Genomic DNA, 27,841 nt, shown 5'->3' with positions numbered 1-27,841 from the left:
TTTCAATTACAATAGGTGTATATACAAGCATTCAGTCACTTCTTCATTAAAAGTGAAATTACCTTGATTTAAAATTGTTTAACTTATTATTTTATTTAAAATCTCAGAAAAACAAATAGTCAGAAAATATTTAATATGTTTCCTTTGAATAAGGAACTCATCCTACGTGTTGCTGATAAAGATGCTTCCTTTCTCCCAGTAAACATAAAGCAGAGACAGGGGTAGTGCACCTGTTGAAAGGCCTTTCGAATACATTCTTCGGAGATACCTGTTTCATTAAGGCGAAGGTGTGCAAGTCTTGGCAAGATAGTGAGGTGGGACACAATAGATGTTAAGGAATGACCCAGTGGAATGCCTGACAGGTTTAGAGAAAACAAATTAGGAATGAATCTAAAGCTCTCTTGCAGACCATCCAAGTCACGTTCATTCATATTTAACCACAGGTAACCAAAGCGTACTATGAGAGTTTGTATGGATGTACTGCATGTACTACAAGAGCTTGCATGGATTTGAAATAAAGTTGAGAAAAATATCTCTTTTTACCGGTGAAAAGTTATAATGAAACTTTAAACCTTACCTGGTGTCACGTTTTTGTATTTCTAGTGCTTTAGAAAGTCGTACGCGCGATTTTCGTCTTAACCGTCTGTTGCGTACTACAGACGGTTAAGACGAAAATCGCGCGTATGACTTTCTAAAGCACTAGAAATACAAAAACGTAGCCTGCGTAGCTGCCAGCTATGCAGGCTAACAAAAACGTGACACCAGGTAAGGTTTAAAGTTTCATTATAACTTTTCACCGGTAAAAAGGGATATTTTTCTCAACTTTATTTCAAATCCATACAAGCTTTTATAGTACATCCATACAAACTCTCATAGTACGCTTTGGTTACCTGTGGTAAGACAACCCCTCACATTGAAATATTGGAAAGAAAAATTTTCCACTGGCAATGATCTGTAAAACCCGCTGAACAGCGTGTCCATGACTTTGGCTTGCAAACTGCTTCCATGTTTTTTTTAAATAGAGGCTTTGCAAGGACAACATTTCAGGAAGTGTCTGAGCGAGAGCCATGGCTGCCGTATGAGTCAGGTGTATTCCGCATATTGACAGTTCCTTTAGAGTTTTGTGCGCAATACTTGGAGCCAGTTTGTCCACTGCTGCAACAGTCAGAGCAATCATTCAAGCCAAGGTGAAGACTGATGACATTATTAAATCTTGGCAACAAGCCAGCCAGAGTTTCTGCTCCAGCTGACGTCAGAATACATGTACCGCCGTGCCTTCGACCAATCTTTAAAGAACACGTACTGGGCTTTGGTATTTGCTCCAAGAGATCACAAATAGTGTCGTCACTGTCGATAAACTCAATACTATTCAGATGGTCACAAATTCTGATCATTGTACCAAGATCTTTCATTGTTTGGCTACTCAGACTGTTGCGACAACATAGAGTTCTTAAGAATTTCAGGCACAGCTGTTCTGGATGCAAACTTGAGGAGTGACATGGATTAGATATCGTAGTAGTTTCAGTAAATAGAGTGGCATGGTTATCACGACCCAGGTCCAAATCTGTTAATATGTAAAACTGAAACTGACCATCACGGAAAAAAAGGATGGAACTGAAACAATCGGGGCCGTGGAAACATTGAACAGTATAAAAACGTCTTAAAAAGTCTCCAACTGAAAAATCATCAGAACTCTCTGTCATTCTCAGAGGAAGATGCTGACAATCCAGAAACATCAGCCACTGATACAGGTATGAGATCCTGCTGTTGTCAAAAAAAGACCACCCCGGAATACGTCAGTTGAGTCAAATCTTCAACCTTCGGTGCATGTTCTTTCAACGGGTAGGTATCTAGGATATATCCACCAGTGCAATGAGAGCAATGTGTCACAAATTCAGCTTTAGAGTGAACTTCTCGAAAGCAATTGACAACAAAGTCACCAAACCTCTTGTGCCTCATATAATTGATCCCACACGGTAAACGTATTGCATCCGTCTCATTTTCAACAAATGGTACTGCTTTTGACAAATCCAGTGTTGGGTCAGAGATTCTGACTGATGTCAAGTGCTTGGAAACCTGCACTGCCCCATTCTTAGACAAACCACAAACAAACTGAAAGACATTCTCCAAGGCCTGACAATCCTCCAAGGTGCCGGCGTGCTGTTCAATTCCACCGAGACTTTCTTCAGGGACACATCTGTAGGTGATGTACCATGCTGCTAAAAACTCTTGAATGCTCTTGTGAAAAAAGGAGACCATCCCTGCTGGGCGTTGATTTTCTGAATCCTCGGTAACTTGTAACAAGCCAATGATAACACTTTCATCGCTAAGGATGGTATCAGGCAGTTGATCATACTCGAATGCATGATCACTCTTCAAAAGACATTCTAAAGCTACCTTTCCGATTTCAGCCAGGATGTCTTTGTAGTCTTCTACTTTACCAAAGTGAGCAGGAGAACGTTTCCCTTGACTGTAATCTAGAACACACTGGACGATCTCCGTATATAACTCTGTTTTGGTGTCTGGAAAACTCTCAAACTTTCCTCTTTTCCACAGAGTGCAAAAGAAGAGAAGAAGCAATGGGACTTTTGCCAGGTCTGTCAACTTTTTCCATGAAAGAGTAGCTATCAGCTCCCGTGTTTTTGCTTTGCCACCAAGCATTTTGGTCATAAAGGCCTCTTTGTCCTCTTCGCTAAACCCGGTGATCTCAGCCTGTACATCTTTAAATTCCCGTAGCTCGCCACCTTTGGAAATTCGAGTTGTTATCAAAACACAACAGTTTCTCAATTTATTTCCTCTGAATATCTGATAGATGTCAGAGTTGCTTCCACAGCGGTACTCATCATAGCCATCAAACACCAGCAGAACTTTCTCTTGGTTTTTGGTGATGTAACTTAGCAGGCCTTCTGTCAAGGCTGTCTCCTCCTCTGGGAAAATATGCGAGTGGCTTATGATATCTGGAAGGTTCTGGCATTTGGAAACTTCCTTCAGATTAATAACTAGAAGGATCTCGAACTTTTTCAGGGCATCTTCTTGGTTTCCACTTGTGTTTGCAACACTCTCACTCGATGTGCCTTCATAATCTTCACTTGACAGGGATTCATATTGACTCGTTTCTTCCTTATCTTCACTGCTGTTTTCTTCATCTTTGAGCCTCCCCTGTTCAGCCTTTATCTTCTCGTCATCAAGTTCAGCCCAGTCCACGGACAGTTTCTTCACAAATGTGCTCTTTCCAATGCCCGTCTGACCCTGCACGAGTATCCTCTTGGGTACTACTCCTTTCTTGTTTGCAGTAAAGACATCTGTGTAATGGCTCAGCTCAGAATTTGAAGACCCAGCTGGGCTCTGTTCCTCTTTTACCCAGGATAGTCGAGTGTAGATCTGATGAATGTCCACAAGAGATTTCTTCGACCACACAGAGGTTGGCACTGTGGCAGCTCTCTTATAATGATCTGCAAGTTTCCTTCGACAGGCTCCCACATCAAAACTTTTGACAGGAGAACGCTCTGTTTAGAGAGAGAAAGACACGATGAATAAAGGGCCTTGGTTAAAATGACAGTAGAAGTGGGGAAGAAGGACAATGGAAGGGAAAGAGATAGAAACAGGAACAGGCATAGAGAGTGTGAGAGGGAGAGGGGTATAAGTATTATTTATAATAAGGGAAACTAATCAGAGACATTGTGCACTAGAGAGCAGCTGCAGTTCACAAGTAGCAGAAACACAAGTGGTTGTCTTGCTATTTAGCTAACCTGGATTGAGATCTTTCATCCTCTGACCCTTGACTTCACGTTCCAGTTGTTTAACTTTGACATCTGTCTTGGCAAAACCTTCCTCAAGTCGTTCCACTCTGTCATCTGTCTTGGTAACACCTTCCTCAAGTCGTTCAACTTTGTCATCTCTCTTGGCAAAACCTTCCTCAAGTCGTTCCACTCTGTCATCTGTCTTGGTAAAACCATCCTTAAGTCGTTCCACTCTGTCAACTGTCTTGGCAAAACCTTCTTTCAGTCGCTCCACTTCGTCATCTGTCTTGGCGAGACCTAGCCCTTGTTTTTCCACTTTAACATTTGTTGCAGCAAGACCTTCCTCCACTCCCTGAACTCTCTTCAATAATTCACTGAGGGTTTTCTCTGTTGAGACAAGTCTTTCCAAGATTCCATCAACCTCTTTTCTTCTACTCTCCATGTCCTCTTGAAGCTCTTTTTCTAATGCGTCTAAGCGTGCATCATGCTCATTTAACCTGGCTATCTCTAATGACAACTGATCTTGTAGGGCAGAAACTGTCCCTTGAACTTTCGAAAGCTGTGCACTCTGCAGCGTCAAGTCTGTGATCATCCTTTTCACTTCTATTTGCACCAGAGATAGTAGGGTTTTGTCTAGAGCATGTCCCATAACCAAATGACAGCCTAAAAATATAACCAAAGAATGATTATCTTTTGCTATATATGTTTATAGTGGTCGTGCACTTAGCTTTTAGCTGTATAAAATACTTTATGCACATAAATTTCCAAAACAGATAAATAAATTACCTTTTTTTCATTTTATACACATAAATATAATGTCCTTAATGGGGTTAATCAGTAGAGATATCGAAATCAGCAAAGGGAACCTTTGGCTAATTGTCCGATATGTTGTTTGTTTCTTTTATATTTATGGCCATCTCAAACTTTTTCAGTATTGTTCCTGTACGTGTTACTAATTTATTTTACAATCATATGGTACAAGCTTATTGGCTTTTTGGCAGGTATCAGTAATGTGGTTATGCAGACAAGGTTGTATTTGTTGGGCATGTGGCTATGTAATGCAGCATTGTAATGAAAAGAGCATTTAAACTCATCAACAATAGATGAGCTTGGGCGTTGGTGCCTCAAGGTTGGTGGAGCCCGGCGATGCACAGCAGGGAAGGAGGTATCCATGGTAACCCTGAAGCGGCCACCACCCACCTGGGCACGGTCACACTGAAGGACTCAGTGGAATACTTACCAACCTACCATGAGGCTCTAAGACCTACCCGAGGAAGGGTGGGCCGGGCAAAAATAGCGAAGCTTGCGAGCAACTGTGCTAGCGAAATGAGCTTGCAAATGATAGCGAGCAACACGCTGCGTGAAAGGTCATGAAGAGCCCCTGCGAAGGCCCTGGGGCCACCCCGAACTCTAAGCGGCCAGCGGTAAGGGCCTACTGCGTATAGGCATCACAGAGTACCCCAGCAAACCGCCAAGGTTGCAGGCGGGCTTCGTGCATCGAAAGGTTGCTGGAGAGCATTGCTTCGAGGATAACTTAGCCTAAATTACATTTAGCCACATTTAAATTTAGTACTAGTACAATCCCTCAATTTTATAGTCAAACTTGTATAGAATGTTTAAAACTCAAGTGGAACTACAAGCCATTAGAAGAGTGGTTTCACTGCAAAGTTAATGTCTTACACTGCATTACAAGTTACATGGTTTCCATAGTCTATACTCTCATTAATGATAGCTCTCGACCAATAAGCATGTGAGAATTCTCTTGATCATTGTATTAATGTCTATCTTCAATGATTACCTTTTGTTTGCCAATCAAGTAGCTGATCTAAAGTGGTCTTCTCCATACCAGCAGTGAGTCCCAGACTTTTCACCAAGGTCTCCAGCTTGAAGAAACAATCATTAAAGAAAGCTTCAGTCCAGTCAGTGACATTACAATGGCCCCACTTGTTCCTGACATTTTCCCTGACATCATCAGCTGAAGTCTGGATAGATATCAATGGATTTGGAGATGGGAAAATAGGTGCAGGATTCTTAAATCCCAACAGGCGAAGAATAGCACTCATGTCCAATGACTCATCAAAGGCTGAAAACTCAGCAAGATAATCAGGAAGAAACAACTTGGCCAAGTCTACTGAAGTGTTGATGTTGTAGTTGTAGAGGTTTTTACGATTACCATGGTTGTGAAGATTGTTGTTGATATTCTGAAATTTCAATCTTCTGAGGTTGAGATCAGCATTGACATGAGGATAAGTCAGCGTCTTCAGGCTACAAGGTGCTGTCAGACCATGGCAGTAGGTGTTATTTACATAATACATGTCCATTCCTTGTTTTATAAAATCTCTCAATACTGGAGCTGCTACTTTGTTCATGGCAACTCCAATGACAAGCCATCTCTTCTCTTCGTCAGAGACCATCACCTTATTAGTTTATGAATTTGTTTCAACTTTTCCCATCTGAGAGGATCTGAAAAGAAGATAAAAGGAAAAACACCAGTTTCAGGGGGCCGTCGACATATTCCCAATTGCTTATTAACAACATCCACTGGACGTTTACGTCAGAACACCAGCCTTCCCCTCCCCCCTCCTAGAATTTAGCTACCCCATCTTGCTTGGATTTGATAAAGGAGAGAAGTTACTTATTCTCATCTTCAAACCACTGCATTATGAGTGGCCATGCAGTATCATCCAACATCGTGGGTCCCTGTTTATGGAATTTTTTATGCCCCCCCCCCACCCAACAGGAAATGTCATGCCTACCCCAAAATCGACATTGCCCCCCCCCCCCCCTCACCCCACTAAAAATCGACATAGTCCCCAGGAAAACAGCGTGGAAGAAAATGACTTTCAACTCTTTATTAGCTACAATTCATGGCGAAGAAAGTTAAAGTTAACGTTCTGGAATCAAGTGAGAAAAAGTTAAAGAATAATTATGTAGGCTTGAAACAATTCCGCCATCAAAAAATGCCAAAAACACCGAGGAAGAATAATTGCTTACGCAAGCTTATTTCATTTATACCGCGAGATCTTGAAGATTAAAGCATTCATTATTTATCTTAGTTACACCATACACACCTTACAGCTTTAGAGCTGTATAGAAACAACCAACTGTAGTGGAAATCATGGATATCTGCTGAAAATGTTCCACACATGAAAAGCTCTTTGAACGGCAGCCATGTTTCCTGCGAACCCCCATTTCAGTCCTCATCCCCAGGGCCTTATCGGGCTTCGAACCCCTTACAAGATGGCGTGACAAACAAACGTCGGAATTTGTGAAATCATGCAGATTTAAAATTAAAATGTTTTGCCCAATTAGTTTAGCTTTGCAGTCCTACACAGCCACAAATATTGCATTTACAAAAGCCAATGTTTGTAATGGCCGTCACAAAGGAATTTGTAATCTCAAGCCGAGAGGTTGGTTACGGTTAGCCCTGAGTGACGGAAGTTAGCCGGCCGTCACTTGTCCCGTTCAGCGTATGTTTACTTCCGGTTATTTGTATCTGTAAACTTTCAGAGAGGATATCTAAGTTTCTGAGAAAATGTATGTCCCTTCGAAATAACTGTTTGAATATAATATGTCAATATAAATTTAAACTGAATTTCTGGACAGTTTTCTCGTTACTTCCGGGTTGGATTAGTCAACAAAAAAATCAGGAAAAAAGTAAACAAGTATGGAAATTGAATTTTTCGTGGTTAACCACCGTTAACAGGTTACAAACCACGATTTAAATGTTTAGTTACCGAACTTGGTTTCGCTGAAGAAAATATTCCAACCAACACAATGTGACCTATAATACAACCAGGTCAGTTGTATATCATTATAAAATTCTATATTTATATAACCAGTGTTTACGTTAAACGTCAGCAAAGGAAAGTTTCAGTTTCGTGTGTTTTGAAAGCAGTGTAGAGGAACGATGTTTCGAGATGTTGGACGTATAAATGAAAAGAAAAATAGCGTAAAGGAAGTTAATTTTCTTTATTCTCTAGGTTTCCGAGTGGTAAAGGGTCGTAAAAAGCTGGCGGGCTGATGTCGAGATAACACAACGAAGCTGGAAATCGATTCGGGGTGAATTAGACCGAATTGACACTGAAGATACTCAGCAGCATTTGTAGTGGTATGTTTAAATGTCTAGCTCACTTTTTTGATTCCAATCCAGTGTTGAAACATGATAAAGTTTTAATTTCCGTATTGACGCATCTCAATAATACAACGGTGAGTTTTAGTTCATCAGTTCATCATTGAAAGTAGTCGTGCGAGAAAGTCAACGTATAAATTCTCCACACAAGTCTTCTATATTCAGCAAATTTTTTATCGGTGCATGTATTAATTGAGGGAAATTGGTCGGTTAGATAACACATCAATTCGCTCCGCTATTGTTTTGATTAGTTTCAAGAATGCCAAAAATAAATGGGTTTCAACTATCGCTAACGGTAGGTTGCCGACTGGATAAAATGTTTACTGGTGGTCACATTCGCAATCAAAAAAGTTACTACGCGTATAATAATTTAATTTCACTAAATCGATCTTCATTATTTTTAATTATGCCACCATAGATCCGGCTTTATTTCTATTCTTGGTTTTATATTAGTAGGTGAGTAAGGCTGGTTAGATCTCTTGCAGTCCTGTGCTAATTAGTACATATCTGAAACCTAATTACGTTCACATATTTCCCAGCATTGATATAAACAAACCTCATTCAGAAGAGATCGATTTCCAAGCTTAAAACGGGAAGTTGTTATGATGAAAACGGCGAAAAAAGATTGTATTCATCATCTATTGTATGACTGTGGGAACGGTGTGATAACAGCAGGAGGAAGTAGGAGGAAGCAATGCAAACTAGAAACAGTTGTGTGACTGCTACATAGTTAGCGATTGTTATAAACAGCGATAAAAAGACTTTGGTCACACAACACTTGTGACTGGGTCCTTACCTCGAAGGCCAAAGCTATGCAAGGCTATGTTTAAAGTTGAAGGGGGAATCCCCAGCATGCATTTCGCATTCTCCTACCTCCCTCACGTATCCCAGCACGCTATGTGCTTCACAAACTGGAAAGAATTGGAATAATTGATAAATTGATAGATTTGTAGCCTGCCTAGTTATTTTAACACAGCGCGATCGTGAGGAGGCCACGCGAAGAAAAATCAATTTTTTTCTCGCGTGCGCCCCTCGCGCCTTTCGCGTTTCCCAAACGCACGCTCGAAACTACGGCGCCTGCTTCGCATGCTAATTATAAGAGATTTGCGCCAGCAACAGACACTTTCCTGGGAACACGAGATCGATCAAGCTGTTTCTCCCGTTTTTGATGAAATGCTACATCACGTTAAATGATTAGAATGTCTACAAAATAAGTACAGTGGAACCCCGATATAACGATCCTCGATATAACGATATTCCCGATATAACGATGAGAATTAAGCATACCGAACGTAAAATCCTCCCGAAATAACGATATTATCAGTACACAGTCACATTTGATTTGCAAAACATCGAATTTAATGCAATAACATTACGGTAATCTAGTCAACTCTAACGTTTCTAAAAGCGGCTTTGTACGATGATATACGAAATACTGTGTCCTAAGCCTTCTTATCCAAATTGTTCTCTTTATCCTCCTCTCAGATATGCAGTAAAAAGTACTTGTTAGGTTTACCCCGATATAACGTTACTTATTTTTAGTTATTTTACGGCCATATCGTTATGTCGGGAGTTTCGATAAAACGATTCCTCGATATAACGATATTATTTTACTGCTCCATTGGCATATCATACCAAATAGAAGACGGAAAGGAATTGAGAAAAGAAAGAATAGAAAATGAACGTTTAAGATCAAAACACCCCAAACTATGTGTACGGGCAATCTTGGTATGGGCCTTACTCACGCTAAAAACAACTCACTTTCCAAAAGATGTGTTAGCCTCCGTGTTCACAAAACTACTTAGTCACAAAACTCCTGTGTCACATTGTTGTAAAATTTACCGCCTTATTATATCTTTCTTTTTAAATAGCAAAACACTTTCCCTGGGTTCCAAGCATTCTGTCGACAAATTACTGAGAACAATTTTTTTAAACTCAGCTGGGATCCTTTAGGAGACGAGAAGATGGGAAACGCACAAGCTCAGGATTTGTGTCCAGACAGACAGTACGAAAATGGTGAGTAGCCACAGGACCCCCAGCACTCTTTAGTGATACGTATGCGCAAGTTCTGTTTCTGATTATGGAATATCCGCGTACAATTACTATATTTTTATCGCCCAATCATAAAAAAACATGCCTTTTAGCAGTTCTTTTCAGTCCTTGGAAGTGGGTTGCGAAGGAAAAGGAAATCATTTCCTTTCCTCGTAGTTCCTCCACTGATCTCCTTAACACAGTAAATCACGACAGACACAAGAACACAGAGCAGTTTTAAAATCAATCAGTGCACTTTCGAATTCGATTTACAAACTCATTAGTTTTCTTCAGTAGAACGATATAGATTAACCAATCCGTAACAGTAACGCACGCAGTATAGAGCTGGCCGAGAAACAATGTAAAAAAAGGAAGGACATGTGCACAGGGCGGGGGTAGATAGCCCCTTGTGTCTGTTGTAACGTGATAGTCTCTTTGTTGTTTTTTGAGTCGTCACGCACCGATTCTCAGTCTTGTAACGCCGAAAATCAATAAAAAACTATAAAAGAACGAGAAGTTGACGATAAGATTTGTCTTTGAGCCGTAATCAAAGGTAGGAGCTATTAAAATTTAGTATAGACTTCTTCCGCAGTAGCTATACCCATCCGGTTATGAGACAAGGTCACACTCCACCCCAATTTCCGGAAAAAGGAGGTCACCGATTATTCCATATATGTAGACACCAAGGGCCATATTTGTATTAATCTGCAATAGAAGATGATAATGTTCTTTGCAGTCAATATTTGAGCGGATGGGTGGTTTGTGAGCTTTTCGTAACGTGATTCAGTTCAGTAGAAAACTGCAGATTACGACAAAATGGATTCTGACGTCCCGAACTCGTCGAAGTTGTTGAAGCCAAGTTTCCGTCAAAAAGCACGTAAGAAATGAAGAAAATTGTGTTTTTAATAATTAAATCTCTCTTCTTGCTGAATCTTTTTAGAAGTTACCTTTAGAGTTATTTTCTTGTCCGAAAATTGAAAAGTAATTGACTTTTGTGGCCGTTTGCGAATATTGAAAATACATGACGTCACAACGGCGTAAAAAGAAAATCGTAAAGGAGACTCTTGAGATTAAGGCTATTTCGTAAACGCTTTAGAAACAGCCTAGATGTACCAGATGTAACCAAACTAGAGAATTTAGATCTGTTTCGATTAAATTACCTTCGCGAAAGCTGTATCGTGTCTTTGTAACGCAATGGCCCCATTTTGTACCCCCTCCCCCTCCCCTTGAGTTGCGATGGCGTGATTGACGTAAAAAGCTTTGTAACCGCGTGCGTTCGAGAAACAAATTTTGTAAGATCAATAGAGATTGCAATTGAGTATGTTTTGGCTCGATTTCATTCAAATTTAACGGAGGTTTGTCAAGCAATTTGTGGTCTAGATAAGCTGTTGAACATGTCTCATAAATGGCAAGACGAATCAACGCGGCATAACGCCCAGGAGAGCTCTGAATATTCAGAGATTACGAACGTGCAACCATCTTTGACAGGTTTGAGTGTGAGCGGAGCCGTGCAACAACATGCTATAGCCAGTCCTCGGACGTCAAAGAAGCGCAGTTTTCTGGCTTCATTGAGCAAGGGAACGCAGAGAAAGGGAACTATAATTACTCGGCCAATGAACCAGGAATCCATGCCAGAGGAACCTTTTGAAGTAAGTTTTACATAATTATCTGATTTAAAATTGGGGGTGGAATTAAGTCTTTGATAAACTTAGTTAAGCTTATTTTTTTTAAAAAAACTTGAAATAAAAACTTGGCAGGTTGTTTATTGAATAAATAAGAAAGCAGCAATTCTAAAGTTACCTTTGTACGTTTTCTCGTGAACTGATATTACACCATACCCTTAAATGTGTTGCTTTTATAGTCAACTTAAGCTTATAAATTTGAAATTATAGTTGACACGAACGTGATTTCAGTCAGGCGAAACGTAAAACTAAGTATACGTATACCCTATACAAGTGGTATAAGCTTATGAAGCCTGACCCTGACTTTTTGGGCAAAATAAGGTAGCTTAATAAAAGGAATACAGTTTTGAAGGGTGTCCAAGTGCCCAGTATTAAAATCGGTAGCTTTCTTTGAATTATACTGCTAATTGCCCCTGATTAATTAATCTGAAGAGTGCCAAAAATTAACCAAAGGGCACTAACTTGTTCTGAAAAAATACGTTTTCGTAATAAATAAAATGTGCTTACACAACGCTACTTTGAAATCGCATGAATTCAAAAATGGACAGGATTTCTGTATTTTTAACCTCATACTTCATTATATATACAAATTCATGCCATGTCTTTATATGCTTTTTTGATCACAAATGGGTTAAAAAAGATTGTTTGCACAATTTTGTCTCGGGGAAAAGGTATACAGGTATATGGAATTTTTACCAAAAAATTGCCTCAGTTTGTAAAGTTTTATACATCATCAAATAGGAAAATCTCAAATTTTTCTTGTTAAAATATAACTCAGAATCTGTCTTCCAGATGCTTTTGAGTTCTGGATGTGAAATGACTTGCTTCTGGGATAGGGCAAGCGGAGAGGTGGGGAGGGTGTGGTAGTTGCATAACCCCATTAATGTCAGGTTTTTTTTAATACTTACTAGTCTTTTGTGACTGGGGAAGAGTAGTACAGTCGAACCTCTCCTTACAGACACCTTATAATATGAACACCTCCATATTACGGACAGTTTAATTTGGCAGAAGAAGACCAAAATTCGTATAAACTCTACCTCTGTAGTACGGACACCTCCATTATACCGACACTCTTCCCTAGGGGTGTAGAATGGTAAAATCCGCGACTCACCGAGACGCAGAGACCCTTGTTTAAAATCCGAGACCGAGACACCGCGATTTAAAAATCCGAGCGCAAGACTTTTACAGCAGTCTGTAGCTCTCTGTCTGTTCTATGTCTCGTACTAAAAATTATTTCTAGATAGAATTATTTGTCCAAGCGTAGATATCACAACAGCGATTGCGATGTCGAGCAGTTTCTCGTGATTTTCGTTGATTTTCTGTTGTTTTGTGACAATTCATTCAGATTTCTGTGACAACAGATAAACTGTTGTTGCGAGATTCGGAAACTCAAATTGCAAAATTCAAGATTCCGAGAGCTTTACTTTCTGCGAGCTCGAGATTCCGAGACGCTAGTTTGCGTGGCGAGATTTTGAGACTCACCTAAAATTTGCCGAGACTCATTATATTTCAAGGACCATTATACCCCTTTCCCTGCCCCTTTGCTGTCTGTATTAAAGAGGTTCGACTGGAATATGTTAAAGAGTATTGATGCTATGATTTACAGTGATTAACAGTTATGAATTCATTTTGCAGGAAGTCAAAGAAGGTGATGCTGAAAGAATAAGAATCATGAAGATGGTGAAGGTGTGCATTATTAATGTTTTGGTTTTGCTGGTTTTAGATGACCTGATTATGTGCAAATGCATATGAATTTGATTTAAAGGGAAACATTAAAGGGACTATGTCACAGATTTTAACAGATTTTTGAACAGCCCAAAATTATATTTGTGTCGTACGAAACCTGAAAAAGGTCCATTTTTTTTAACAATATTCCTATTTTAGGGCACTAAAACTGTTTAAAGCGGGTTTGGCTGCAGGTGGCTCAGAAGAAAATGGATTGCAATTTGAAAACGTTAGTCAACGTTTTCAAGTCGTTTCCGCCTGCCTTCAAAAAATATTTATAGCCAAAGATTGATTTCTTTCCCCAAATAAAGGTTATATCTTCCATTTAATGTTCAAAGACAATGATTTTCATGGGTAGATTTGCCTACCACTTATTTCAGAACAGTTTAGATCAAAAAACTGCGAAATCCTTGTGACATAGTCCCTTTAAATATGATCACCTTATCGCAATGCCAAAGCTATGGCATGGCCGTAGCTAGAAACAGGCAAACTGGGGGACTTGCCTTGGTAAAGTTTTGAAATAATTTTATTATTTAAGGTTTTTGTAAGGGGCTACATGTATGTATTTCAAAAAATACCTTATATATACATAAAAGAAATGCTTCTTTTCTGATATTGCCTCAGTGAGAATTTTCTTTTGGCTACGGTGCTATATGATTGAACGAATCAAGATTATGGCTCAAACAATTAATTTTAAGAGTAAGTGTGTTACTGAATGAAAGTAACTGTATAAAATATAATAAATAAATACATCACCTTTATTTAGACACGGTGAGGTTTAAAGCTAGAAGCTTGTGTGGCTGTGTATTCCTGATTGAATTGGAATTTGGAAGTGTTGGTTTTTGTGGAGGGAGGAAAACCCTAGAACCCCGAGAGCAAGGCACAGAGACGAGAACCAACAACAAACTCAACCCACATATGACACCGAGTTCAGGAATCGAACCCGGGCCACATTGGTGGGAGGAGAGCGCTCTCACCACTGCGCCATCCCCGATGTATTTGACCGAATGATTACTTTTTTCACTAGGAAGGAATATTATCTGTGGAAGAAGCTATGGAACAAGCAAAAAATCTTGGAATAATGACTGCCGCTGCTGAACCGACAAATGATGATGGGAATGGAGATGAAAAAATCTTTAACTTTGGAGTATACAAGTATGGCAGAGACAGGACAAGTCTTACTAGAAGAATTCTACAGGTTTGACTTGTGATAAATGTGTTCTGTTGCTTACAACTATATTATTCAGATGGAAGTAAATAATTATTGTTGTAATTAAAAGCTTTATTAAGCCACCCCTCCCCCCCCCCTCCACCTTCCATACTGCATTCAGTGATCAGGTCTTCCAAATTACATTGTGTGACAAGACTTATTAATAATGAAGATCTACTCCAGTTCCTGTGATGAACCACTGTAAATATGTGTGTGACCCTTCAAGAAAATACCAAATGGAAGCTGACTCATCTCCCCTTTAACCTCGCAAAAAAACAGTCAACTTCTATAATTCCCTAGAGATAACATTTGTTATCTAATTAAAGTGAAAAGGGGGTATTTTGGGTGCAAAGGGTTGTCTCACAATTATTTTGTTTCTACTTGTCTCTTTTAGTTTGACTTTCAAGAAAAAGTGCTGTGTATCATCCAGAAAGGAAACAGAAACAAGAAATTTGCATTCACTGACATCAGAGGTTTTGACAGTGAGGTGTGTCCCATACACAATTTAAAACTGATTCAGAGAGATTTTAAAAGACCCCCCCCAAAAAAAAGATTTTGTAGCCAGAACAACCCAGCAACTGGAGATCAAATGCCCTGCCATGTTCATTCTCATGTTCTATTTATAACTTTCCTGTTGCATTGTTAAAGAACTGATCCGTAAAATTAATTATTCTGAATTTCAGGATGGTGTGCGATTTTACATCTATTTTGACAGCGATTATGAACTTGATGCAGACAGTGTTGAGGAGAAGAATAAGGTGGGAATAAATTAAAATTGATTTTAAGACATGCGATAATGATTTCCTTGATGAACTTACAGTTAATTTGGTTAAGCTGAAGAAATTATCAGACTATCAACTTGAGTTATGAATAGTAATCATTTCTTCCTCAGTTGATTTACTTCTTTATTTAAATTAACTGTTTGGCTTTAGGTTTAATACAAAATGGTTATGATAATAAAATCTATTTATAGCAACCTGAGTTACATTTATTTGTAATTATTCCATAGACATTTAATATAAAAAACCTTAATTATCAGTTAAATCAGTTAGTCTAAATCCAAACTCTTAATTGTTTCTTTAAACAGATTTGTCATTTACTGGACTCCATTGTACAGCAGAACAGAGGGGATGAACTTGATGGTGAGTTACTGCAGCTCCTAATCACCTTAATCTAGTGAATTCAAAATAAGTGATAAATTAGTTGAAAATACAATTTCTGTGAGTTGAGATATGATTTAGATGTCTCTCTAAAGTTAGGGTCACCATGATTTTTCACCAGCTTAAAACACATATTTTACAAGATTTGATACAGCTTTATTTCAATTACTGACAAGATGGAGCAGTTTTCACTTGAGTGTAGACAGTAATTTTCATTTGCTTTGGTGTTGCATTACTTCACTTAGTGATTGGTTTAAGAATCTCACACCATTTTCTTAGCTGATCAGGGCTAAAACCAAAATTGTGCCTCGCTCGCACATGTTTTCCCACTCTTCCAAGAGAGTCTTTATGATGTTCTTTCATATGAATAGGGGAATTTATAGCACCATCTCTGGATGCGGCAAAAATCATCAAGGAAGGGCAGATTGAGAAGAAAGGTCACAGTGCTGCCTTCATGATGTGGCCAAGGTAAGAAAACACATTGGATTAGTCACCTAGACCACAGTACTGAAGGGAAGTGATGGCAAACGTCCACAAGGCATTGCATGAATTTAAGTATATAACCAATTGAAAGAAATTACAGTGTCAGCAGATGCACTGAGACTAGGAAAAAGCCTTTTCCTTCACAACACAAATTAAAAGTTCTTCTCAAAAAAATTAAATGCAAATCAATGAAAAATCAGTAAATGGAAACCACATTTCATACTTGTTGCCTTTTATTAAGCTTTCCTTAAGCCTAGCTTCCGGATCATTTCCCAGGGGATGCTTAGTTCCTTGCCCCCGGGTGGGGATAGTCTGAAAATTTTTGGATGGGGATGTGCCGCTGGGACTCCAAAATCCTCACCCTATTTATTAAGACTATGCTCAGCTGCATTTTGCAACCCATGAACTACATGCCACAAATCCCTACCCTACCCCAGACTTTCTATTCTTATTGAAATTAAATAGTTCTTAAATTAAAATTGTCCCAATCATTTGAATTTCAATTTATGTAACAATTTTAAGTGTCATTTCTTAGTCTAGACTAATAATACCTGCCCAAAAAGCAGTTTTCTAGTAAATCGTATCCTATTCTAGACCAAACCTTCCTGACTTTTAAGCAGCATCCCAGGCAATACTGTCTTTCTTGTCTAAATATTCAAATTAGTTGGCTGATAAAATTCTTATTTTCTTCACCAGACGATGGCTACGCATCCAGCAAGGAGAATTGTCATATTTCAAAATTGGAGAAGAAAACCAGGTAATAATTTGGCTTGAGTTACTTTTTCCTAAGAGGAAACATTTTTCTTGTGCTAAAAGAACTTTTACAACTTGTACTTATTGTCTAAAACAAGTGACATATCTTCTATTCATTTGTTGTGCTTGCAGACTGCTTTGAACATAGTCAAGCTGGGCCCAGGACTAGCTGAAGTGAAGAGTGTGGATCACAATGCTTTTATCATCATCACAAGCAAAAAGGAATACAGGTAGGTTTAAATAAAAAACTGTATATCCCACCTAACAGTGCAGCTTCAAGAAAAAGAACCTACAGCTGCATGCAACATGAGAAAAGGACTGAGAGAGGGCAAGCTAAAGAACGCCAGGGATCCTTCACATGACTTGTGTTTGGTTATTCAGCAATAGCACAATCAGAGTAACTTTTACAACCCCCCAAGTTAAGACCATTTTAGTCGCCATAGACTAAAATTTTGGAGCTGGCGACTACTGCCACAGCTTATCCCAGTTTCTGTAGCATTAAGCAGCAAGGATATTTCTACGCCCCCCTGAATGGGATGCTAGTCCATTGCAGGGTTCCCCCCAGCATTATGTCGCCAGTACCCATTTATACACCTGGGTGGAGAGAGGCACTATGAGAGTAAAGTGTCTTGCCCAAGAACACAGCACAAGTGACCCTGGCCGGGGCTCGAACTTGGACCGCTCAATCCGGAGTCCGGCGCACTAACCATTAGGCCACCGCGCCTCCCATTTTAATTAATTTAATTTAATTAAATTTTAATTTAATTTAATTAATTTAATTTAATTTAATTTAATTTATGAATTTATATTGCGCTTTTTAACATGTAAATGAGCAAAAGCGCATTACAATATTAAAACTTAAAAATATTAAAATATACTAACTATATACATTACAATATTAAAACATAAAATTATTAAAATAAACTAACTATATACACATTATTAACTAGATCTAAAAGTTAAAAAAAAGCTAATTTAAAAAGATATGTTTTAAGACGAGATTTAAAACTAAAAATAGAACTAATATTACGAAGGCTAGCTGGAAGCGCTTTCCAAAGTGTAGGCACACTGACACTGAAAGATCTGTCACCAAAAGACTTTTTCATTTTCCCTTCTGGGTGCACTAAAAGCGTACCTAAATTTATAGAGCGCAGTGAATAGCGTGCGTGCTTCCTTACCTTAATTAAGTTACTAATATAAGTTGGAGCCATGCCATTAAGAGCCTTAAAAGTTAAAAGTAAAATTTTAAAATGAATTCTATATCTAACAGGTAACCAGTGTAGTTCTTGTAAAACATTCCCATTTTAGTGAGGGTAGCATCTATTGTTAGTAATGTTTTGCAGCTTTTCACACTTATTTTGTATTCTTTCAGTTTTCGTGTTGTAAATCTGAACAATGCTGGAGATAGTGCAGTGGAAAGAGAAAGAGATGCCTGGGTTGAGGTTAGCAACTTTGTCGCTTTTATGTTATGTGGTTCTGGGAGATACCCACTCCTACCCTGATGAAGATCATTGGAAATTTCAAGGGTTAGGGGGTTTTAAAAACTAAAGTTTTCAAAGGAAATTACAAAGCTTATGGTAACTGGAATTCACAAATCGGGAGGGGGGTATTCAAACCAAAAAACCTTCCACATGAGATTATAAATGTTTTTCAGTGCCTGTAGGTAGATAAACTAATTTAATGGGTGCATTCTTTTCTTCTTTAAATAGGTTTTCATGAATCATAATAAACTGACCATAATATTAAAAATAAAATAATTAATATTCTGTTAATATGTACTAGCTACCCTTTGTGCTCCATTCAGGCTCTTATGGGTTCCTGGTATACATAACTCTTGAGTGCATACAGCCCCCTTTAGAAAGCTCCCCTGTAAATGGTCCCACTGTAAATAGGCTTCCTTGTAGGTAGCCTCCCTTATAGAAAGTTCACTGCTTGTAAATTGTTACCAGTGGACAGTACCCCTATACAAAGCCCCTTTAGATAGACAGTTCTTGATAAAAAACCACAGTAAAAAAAAGCTCTGCTGCTGCAAAAAACGTCACACAGCAAACTCCAGCAAAATTTAATCTGTCGTAAGCAGAAAAGCTGACGAGCACAAAGGCTGACGCGAGCACAAAAACTATGAAAACCTGTTTGCACCGGTACAGTAAAACTTCCAGATTGTTCTAGATAGTTCTTGAATACAAAATGGCAAACTAAATAAAAGTCAGCATGTAAATAAGAACGAATCAAAGTTAAAGTTTCTTTCAAAGTAAATGTCTGCATTTCGCAAGAGTGTCTTTAATATTAAGCAAATCACTGTTTTTCAACAGTTCTCTCATAAACAGTGCCTCTGGAGGTCCCTTGTCAATACAGCTGCTGTATTCTCCCATTTGTGAAGATAATCTCCTATAGATAGTGCACCCCATATTATTGTCCCTCTTAACCCATTAAACTTTTTTCCTAGGCTATAGCTGCAGCTTCTCAAGTTAATTTTCGCAAGTCAAGAGCAATATCATCTATTCCTGATGAAGCAGGTATCTTAATTATTCTACATCCTTAGATGTTTGTTTAAAAGTGAGACAATAAAATTTCACTTGATTATGATAAATATTTGCTGAGTATTACTTCTTGCTTTTTGCAGCTGTTGCAACCTCAGTGGCAGAACAAGAAAAATATCTCAAAGATGTTGTTAGAACTCTTCAGAGAGTATGTTGTATTAACTGTCTTTCTGTGGTTTCATGGTACAATAAGAACATGAGAACAGTTTGTAAAATTATGCCCTTGAATTGTTTTCTGTTACTTTTTTTATTTTTAATTTATTTTTATTTTTTTATTCTTTTTTCTGTTTAGGAGTTGGAGCAGCTTGCATCAGTGCTATCAGTTGTAAATGCACCTATTCAAGCTACTGTTCAGGTATATCAGAATAGTTGAAAAGAGTGGTCTGATTTAACAAGCAATTCATTGATTCACAGCAGGACTTAAGATAGCATTATTGAGAATCATAAAGACAAAATTATGCCATCACAGTTGTCAAATGCTAAGTTTGTAATAACAAGTATGTAAAAAAAGGGTCAGTGTCGGCTCCTCCAAATCAACTAGACTTTCGGACTTGAACCTGCACTACCCGTGATATCACATGGAACTGGATAGAGGGTGTATTTTTGCCGCCAGGGCATGCAAACTCTGGAACTCACTGCCTGTTGCTATTAAATGCAGCCCCAGGTTAAAATCTTTTAAGAACCCTCTTTTTAGTCCTTCAAGGATCTTTATATGAAGCTGTAGTAAGACCGTTTTACGAGTTCTCAGTTTTTCATATTAATCTCTTTTATTGTAATATTTTTACTTTACTTGGATAGCTCTTTTTACTTTTATATTTTTAAATTTGACTGATGCCTCTGTTCCTTTAGGTCAAGAAGGTTAAGGATGTGGTGCGAAATCTGGATTCACAAGTCAAAACTGGCGTACTGTCTTGGACAATGTATGAGCATTTTCAAAAACTTTTATGAAACTTTTGCATGAGCCCCAATCCTAAAAAATTTAATGTTTGAAATTTACAATGGGCCTATGAAAAATTGATCACTTAGACGTAACTGAGAAGTATGAGTGTTGGGAATTTCTAGCAGTGATCAATTTCTGTTTTCTCTGTACTACATGATGCATTATGTAACTAAAAAAGATGGTAGCATCAAACAAGGTAAATTCTCCCAATGAGGATTATAGAAATTGTAGAAAAGCAGTAACAAGAACTTCAATGTTGATCCTGTTAGTCCGAAAAGGGTAAAAAGACTTAACCACCAAATGAACAGGTGCTTTTTTACAGTTTATAGACAACAAGGTTCATTGATAGTTTTCTCGTTTCTTTAGGAGGCAAGTGCTTCAATCCAGAAAGGACTCTTTAAGAGAAGGGAATGCAAGTGTACCTCAACTCAGAAAAGAGTCACAGAAAGACAGTAGCACACATGCACCTCAATTCACTTCTACGTCACCACCAAGAAGAAAGGATAGCGACAGACTCCCTAGTCTGCCACCTCAAAGGGATGATGGTTATGAGGCAGTGCAAATCCCACAGTGGTCGTCAAAAGCTAAACCTGTGCCTGTAACACCTGCCGAGCAGTCTCCTTCTGAGTACAGTGCTGCGCTACCTCCACGCCCTCATAAACCTTCTGAAATGTCAAGCACGCCATCTAGTGGTAGCACACCCCAACAAACTGTCCCACCAGTAAGGCCTTCACGGAGTAGCAGCTCTTCAGTGAATCCTTATGAAACAGTTGAAATAGTTCCTCAAAAACCTCAAGCACAACAGTCTTCCCAAGGCTCAGATGCAGCTATTGGCGAGCCTTGGTCTTCACACAAACCACCAAGACCACCAAAACCTGGCTCAGAGAATGATGATAGTAATATTTATCAAGAGCCACCAAAACCAGTTAGTGTCATTCCTTCTAGGGACGATGTGTATGACAATGTTCATATAAAAAACATTCCTTTGTCAACGAAGGACGGTGAAAGCCAATCTGGTTCACCTGCAAGTCTTGGTACATTTACTGGTGACACTAGTGATTCTGGTGTCATTAGAAATGACATTGCTTCTTCGCACCCTCAGGAGATCAAACATGAAATGACGAGTGCACCTAACACTGAAGTGACAGATGGCAAGCTGGAAATTGATTCAGGTGGGATGGGATGCAAGAATATCGAGAAGGCGATGGAAGAAAGAAGGCAGATTTTGAAGGAGACAGAAACAAAAGAAGGTGTGGTGTTACTTTCTGTTCAGAAGCTGAAAGAGAAAGGTTCTGAACTGATAGAGACCCATGGTATGTGTCTGCTTTTTAGAGAGACATGCGCAATTCATCCATTCACATCATCTTCAGTATCCGGTTGTTTAGCCCCCAAGACAATTAGCCCCCAGTCTGTTAGCCCCTAATCTTAAGTCAATTAGCCCTCACTAAGACGTCTAGCCCCCAAATAAAATTTAGCCTTTAACTTAGTAAATTATTCTTCTTCTACTCATGACCTATAACATGCCCTTAAAATCCTATACTTTGCTTCATGTTCAAAGCAAAGCTTCACTAGCTTCGCTTTCACATACTCGACTGGACACCGGTCCACTAAACCTCAAGATAACTATCATATTCTTCCCGAGTCAGGACTGAAAGAAGGATTATTTAATGACAGAGTTTAAAGACAAATTTTATTTGGGGGCTAATCATCTTACTGAGGGCTTACTGACTTCAGTTTGGGGGCTAACAGACTAGAGGTTAATTGTTGTGGAGGCTAAATGACGATCATCATCATCATCATCATCATCATCATCATCATCATTATCACTGCTCCTCGCGCTAATCCTCCTCTTGGTTCTGTCACTGGCAATCAATCTCACCCCATTCACTCAGTTCATCCTGCTTGCTTCTTTCCATCTTGACTTCCCTTGTACATGTCATAGCAGTCTGCTCTTGTCCCTTTCAGGCATCATCCAGGCAATTTGGGTCTTTCTTTGTGCAGGACACTTCTTACCTAATTTTGTAACCTATTAATTTTATTTTGTTTGGTAAAGCCAAATCGTACTAACCGCTCTATATTTCTTTGTTGAGTTTTAACAGTTACCACTTGTGATTTGTAATTTAAAGTTGTTAACCTCACAACTTAATTTTTTATCTTTTAAATAGTGTAAATCTAACATATACTTACACTGTACATTATTCTCCTTTTTGGAAATCGAAGAAGGCGTGGAGAATCTGTCAGCCAGCTAATGAGTTTTTTTTTTAATTTTGTCGTCAATTAACATCAGTGCCTGCTGTGCTCATAACTATATCATTTGACATGAACAGCATTCAATATTAGGGACTTCTGCATTTCCTTACTATCGTTTTTTTATAAAATAATCTTACATGGTGCTCACAGTCATAAACAATTTCGTTCCTCATTGGACTGGTCTTTATAACTTTCGTGTGGTTCTGCTAACATCAGGTTTCTCCAATGAGTTTTAAACAATCCTGTATGCCTTTCTGCAGTCATTACTTTTGCTCCCTTTCCTTGGTTCGTACGTGTAACAGTACATATCGATTGTCCAGCCAGAGTATATTTGTAATAAGCAAAACAAATTCAACTTGAAAAAGTACAAAGGAAATCAAGAACTACAGCACCAGTGCTGTCTGTTAAATACATGATCTTCAACGTTCCGCAGAATTAAGTTATTGTGCCTAGTGTACTAGTGAAGGAACGATTTGTATTTTAAAGAAACCTATTAGCAAACATGCAGTTTGATATTCTGTGTTTTGTAAAAGCTTGTTAAAAGCATTTGTTCCGCATTTTTACTGTTTTTAAAAATACCTTATTGTTACTTATTTTCGCCGGACTTAATTTTCGCGATTTTCAAATATCGCGAAATTAAAAAATTTATTCTTAACATATCTGACGTATTTTTAATTCTTTTAACGTTTTTTTGGCTACTCGCGTAAATCAAGTCCCTCAAATATGCCCGTTTTATTTTCGCGAAATTTAGTTCCCGCGAAAAAAGCAACAATTAAGTATTATATAGTTAAGAATTATACTAAGAATTTATTTAGAAAATTAGTTAAATATGTTACCTTGTCTTTCTCAAAAGCTTCTGAAGAGATTGGGGACGTTGCTGATTTTGAAGAAGCAAGACCTACATCCGGTAGCAATCCACCACCTCCCCCACCACTCCCTCCTGGTGGAGTGCCCCCACCCCCTCCCCTGATGGCAACTGGTTTGGACGGTGTTCCTGGGAGAGCCTGTGCAGTCCAGTCCAAGGTTAAACTCCGACCTTTCTTTTGGAACAAAGTACCGGCACAAATGGTAATTCAGCTTTTGAAATTTCTTTAAGTTCTAAATTTCAAGTCCTTTGTATAGGTGGACATTTGAATACAGATGTCGATTCCATTAGGGGTTTTCCTCAGTTCTCACACAAATAAAGCAACCCCAAAGAGCACATTTAAGTTAAATGTCAAGATTTATTTATTTAAATGTGGTCATCTTTATGATTAACCAGTTGCCTTCAAATAATATTTAAGAAATCAAAGGAATGGCTTCTTTCTTAACGTAGTAAAACCAGGAATTAGACAAATTACGAATAACAACGTTTAAAAAAAGGTTTATGCCATCCACGACGCAGCTCATGTTAGAGGGTGTCAGGGATCCATATTCCCAGTCGTCCGGTCGTCCGAGACGACTAAAAAATCGTATGGACGACCAAACGATTGCATAAATTCGTCCGCTGGACGACTTAAGTTTGACTTAATGAAAAAAAAAAACAATCATTAAGTTTTCTTATGAGTTACTTGCGTTCTGACCACTTGTCATCCATTCATAACTTTTCGAAAACAGAAAATAATTTGCAACTTTCTGTTGCGATAAAATCATAATTTTGGCCGCCATCTTGGCTGATGCGGTATTTTCCATCAATGAAATCATTGCAGGCTCAATTTTCAAGCTGTCAACCGCTGATATTTTGTACTGCAGCTGCATCCGTGAAAACACGAGGCGATCGAGGCGATCGCATCAGCTGATGTTTTGATCAAAATTTGCCGATATCTTGGTGTGGCACCGCCAGCAAAGAAGAAAAAGCAATGTTAACACTTCAGAAAAACAAACCAAATATGAATAAGAAGAGCAAAAGCGTTAATTTCTTCCGTTGTGGCAGTCGAAGAGGCCCTGGCTTTCATTTGTGCCCCCATCATACGCTTCCGTCAACATCACAAGCCGCTTGGGGGCGTGATGTTTTGTGAAATTTGTAAGCCGGCAGCCAAGGTAGACAAGTAAAGAGTCTCATTAACAAATACTTGTGAATCAAACTTTATTATAACAGATTCGTTGTCTTGTAGATTTCATGTATACACAGTGTTACATACATGTGATAATAACAAAAAAGTCAACTTTTCATTTACTTGTTGTACGGTCGCCATTCTTCACTTTTGAACGGGCAAGTAAAATTTTGCCAGGGCAAGTATGTCATCTTGCATACTTGCCCGGCTGACGACTTGGAGAAAAAACGAATATGGATCCCTGGGGTGTCCCACACACCAAGTATAAAGGCGTTTTTCAATTAACAGAACTGGCCGGCTTGTCCGTTGGTTTTGAATGTGAAATAGGCCTTATCCACGACATTTTTGCACAAATCCACTACAACAGTGTATAATATTTATGCATTGACTGATTTGACAAGACAAATTTGACTAACAATGGAATTCTGTTCTCGAATATACCGGTCTGTGGCGGCCAGTTCTGACAAGTGGAAAGCGCCTTAGTTTTGTCGCTTTGACAATCTCATGAGATCTGTTATTGTACATAAAATGTTAGATCAACACATCACACAGAGTCCATACCGTATTTTCTCAAATAAACGTCCCCGGCGTTTATTTCAAACTTGACTTCGTGAACCCGGCGTTTATTTGAAGCCGGCGTTTAATCGGGGCCCGGCGTTTATTAAAGGACTGCAATTTTCTGCCAATTTTTCAGATTGATTTATTGTTACCGATCTTCAAAACCAAGGGGCAGTTTGCCAAGGCGGGACGATTTTTCTCTTCGTTCTGCCCCGAAAAAGTGTCCCTGGGTGTCCAAAGGTGATTATTTCCCAAAGGTGCACTATTACGGATTGGATAATTTATGTTGCAATCGAGATTTGTGACAAACAGAATATATAAACTTGTTAGCCTGACCTCAAATAAACGCCGGGACCTCGAACAAACGCCCCCGGCGTTTCTTTAAAAACTAGCAATTATGCATGATCCGGCGTTTAAACGAGGCCGGCGTTTAATCGGGGTCCGGCGTTTAATCGAGAAAACACGGTATTTGTAAACTGCTATTGCGTGTAACTATGCGTGTAGTAAATAAACGGATTACAGTGCGTTTCACAAAACTTTGGACAAACGGTTTCCGAAGTTCGTTTGAAATTTCCGAGCTTCGCTACGACCTTGGGAATTTCATTACGTAATTTATTGTCAATCAAATTGCGAATTTCGAAACGAAGTTGTGAACTTCACGTGCAGCGAACTTCACAACCTTCCGACCTCGCACGTTTCGAAATTCGCAATTTGATTGACAACTTCGTAATGGAATTCCTAAGTTCGTAGCGAACTTTGGAAATTTCAAACGAACTTCGGAAACCGTTTGTCCAAAGTTTTCTGAATCGCACTGTAAACATATTGACATCTAAAATAAATGAATGCTAAAACTGTCTTCGATCAGGTAACCAGCTCAGTGTGGATGAGTGTTGCTGATCGCACCAAGAGTATAAACTTGGAATTACTTGAAGAAATGTTTCAGATAGAGGAAAAGGAAAAAACCTTGAATGCAGGTAAATTATAAAACGTGCAGAAAAGCAGATGAGTGACCAAACAAATTTTAAAACAACTTCAAAACGAGGCCTTCTCTGGGACCTAAAGTCGCCGTAACTTTGGGCGATTAAAGGCGATTTAAGGCAACCTAAGCAAAATTGGCAGAAAAAACATGGCAACTAAAGGCGACTTAAGGTGATCTTACCCAAATATTGTAGAGCAATTTCACCAGCCATATTCTAGGCCGAACTCACTTGGACTACTAAAAGTATGTATGCATGATTTCACATCAGCCCAATTACACTACAACGAACAATGGAATCGAATTTCAGTTATGAACCTTAACATTCCATTACTGGAAGGAATGCTTGACCAGTTTTGCCAGTTTTACCTATAACGATCCTAACCAGTGTGTTTTCATGTGTCATTATAATAATAAGTTTATTTTTGTTCATACAGCACCAACAAAACCCGCTGCAAAAACACTCTTGGATCCGAAACGAGCACAGAATCTGGGTAAGTTCACACGTTCAAGGCGGTTAATTGGTCGTCAAACATTTGAAGTTTAGCAGGCCTTAACGGCAACTTTCGCGCGGAAAGTTCAACTCATCCCGGGTTCGAAATGGCAGAAAGACTGGATACAGGAGACTCCTTCAAAAATATTGATCCTGATATGTGTCAAATGCATACGGCGAAAGCGCCTGAGGTTTAAATGTTTCGCCCGTACTTGTTTGTGGTGAAAATTTGAGTGCGAAAGTTCACGGTCTGCAATACTTCAAATGTTCGACGACCAATCATACAACGTTACCAATTCGATCACGTTTTGCTCACGATTGCCACAGTTTCGTATTGGTTTATCAGTGCTGTGTTATTTTTGTTTGTTTGTTGGTATTAAATGTTGCAATTGTCGTTTCTGTTCCTGAAGATGTATAGAAGACAGCAGGCGAGTTCATCTGTCATGCTATTGTCTTCTGTACATACAGGTATTTTCCTGAGCGGATTCAAACTGAGTACAAAAGAGATTGATGAGAAACTGAGCGTCTTCAGAGAAGAAGATGGTGCCCTACCCATGGATCATGTGATTGCTTTGAAAAGGTACCCTAAATGATCTAATAAACGCCCAGGGCGTCTATTAAATTTTTGGGTACTAGGGGAGGCGTTAAACAGATATGAGGCGTTTATTAGAGAGAGGTGTTTATTTCAATTTCATAGTAACAACGTCAACAAAATAAATAGGATGAGTAGTTTTTTAGTGGAGTAAGATACATAACAGAGTTGGTGAGTAGGAGACTAATCCAATTTGCGCTAATGCAAAATCTAGAAATGATGTTCATAGTTCGATATCGACGTTTTTATCGTCATCAGGGTCAACCATGTTGGCGTTGTTGGCCTCTTCGATGCCAAGTCAAGCAAAAAACTAACTTAATTGCGCGATTTTACTCTATGGAGCATTTCCTTGGGTTTTGAGATGATTTTGGAGGGGGGCGTCTATTAGACACGGGGCGTTTATTAGAGAGGGGCGTCTAATACAAACTTTGCACTTTAGGGGAGGCGTTTATTAGATACGAGGCGTTTATTTGAGAGTGGGCGTTTTTTAGATCATTATTTTACGGTAATGTGAAAAATCAAGGTTAGGCTAGTCTCGTTTTG

The 27,841-nt window shown here is 38.8% G+C and overlaps 1 protein-coding gene and 1 pseudogene across 5 annotated transcripts in view; one reads left to right on the top strand and one right to left on the bottom strand.

Annotated features, from left to right (window-relative positions):
* Positions 1–916: 916 nt before the first annotated feature.
* Positions 917–7,148, bottom strand: LOC144651192 (uncharacterized; annotated as a pseudogene). Its single transcript, XR_013570269.1, has 4 exons — positions 6,812–7,148; positions 5,539–6,203; positions 3,750–4,403; positions 917–3,506 (listed from the first exon to the last, which is right to left on the bottom strand). The product of XR_013570269.1 is annotated as an uncharacterized LOC144651192 (transcript).
* Positions 7,149–7,595: 447 nt separating this feature from the next.
* LOC144651188 (uncharacterized) overlaps positions 7,596–27,841 on the top strand; it is a 30,200-nt gene continuing 9,954 nt past the window's right edge. Inside the window, exons 1-21 of one of the 4 annotated variants that reach the window (XM_078511092.1) lie at positions 7,596–7,851; positions 9,812–9,888; positions 11,392–11,552; positions 13,221–13,271; positions 14,338–14,508; positions 14,915–15,007; positions 15,204–15,278; positions 15,608–15,662; positions 16,052–16,148; positions 16,860–16,920; positions 17,049–17,146; positions 18,289–18,358; positions 19,363–19,432; positions 19,540–19,604; positions 19,749–19,811; positions 20,306–20,376; positions 20,763–21,709; positions 23,500–23,714; positions 26,103–26,211; positions 26,651–26,707; positions 27,175–27,286. In XM_078511092.1, the coding sequence (XP_078367218.1) occupies positions 9,837–9,888; positions 11,392–11,552; positions 13,221–13,271; positions 14,338–14,508; positions 14,915–15,007; positions 15,204–15,278; positions 15,608–15,662; positions 16,052–16,148; positions 16,860–16,920; positions 17,049–17,146; positions 18,289–18,358; positions 19,363–19,432; positions 19,540–19,604; positions 19,749–19,811; positions 20,306–20,376; positions 20,763–21,709; positions 23,500–23,714; positions 26,103–26,211; positions 26,651–26,707; positions 27,175–27,286 (2,693 nt within the window). In that variant the 5' untranslated portion in view covers positions 7,596–7,851; positions 9,812–9,836. Of the gene's footprint in view, positions 7,852–9,743; positions 9,889–11,101; positions 11,553–13,220; positions 13,272–14,337; positions 14,509–14,914; positions 15,008–15,203; positions 15,279–15,607; positions 15,663–16,051; positions 16,149–16,859; positions 16,921–17,048; positions 17,147–18,288; positions 18,359–19,362; positions 19,433–19,539; positions 19,605–19,748; positions 19,812–20,305; positions 20,377–20,762; positions 21,710–23,499; positions 23,715–26,102; positions 26,212–26,650; positions 26,708–27,174; positions 27,287–27,841 lie in introns of those variants that run through there. The other 3 variants (XM_078511091.1, XM_078511093.1, XM_078511090.1) reach the window with 3 other exon arrangements.

This window comes from Oculina patagonica, chromosome 4 (assembly GCF_052425735.1).
Source record: "Oculina patagonica isolate OP01 chromosome 4, crgOcupat, whole genome shotgun sequence".
In the NCBI taxonomy this organism is placed as follows: Eukaryota; Metazoa; Cnidaria; class Anthozoa; order Scleractinia; family Oculinidae; genus Oculina; species Oculina patagonica.
Note: the sequence above shows the minus strand (reverse complement) of the source record. Positions and strands in the feature narration are given on the sequence as shown.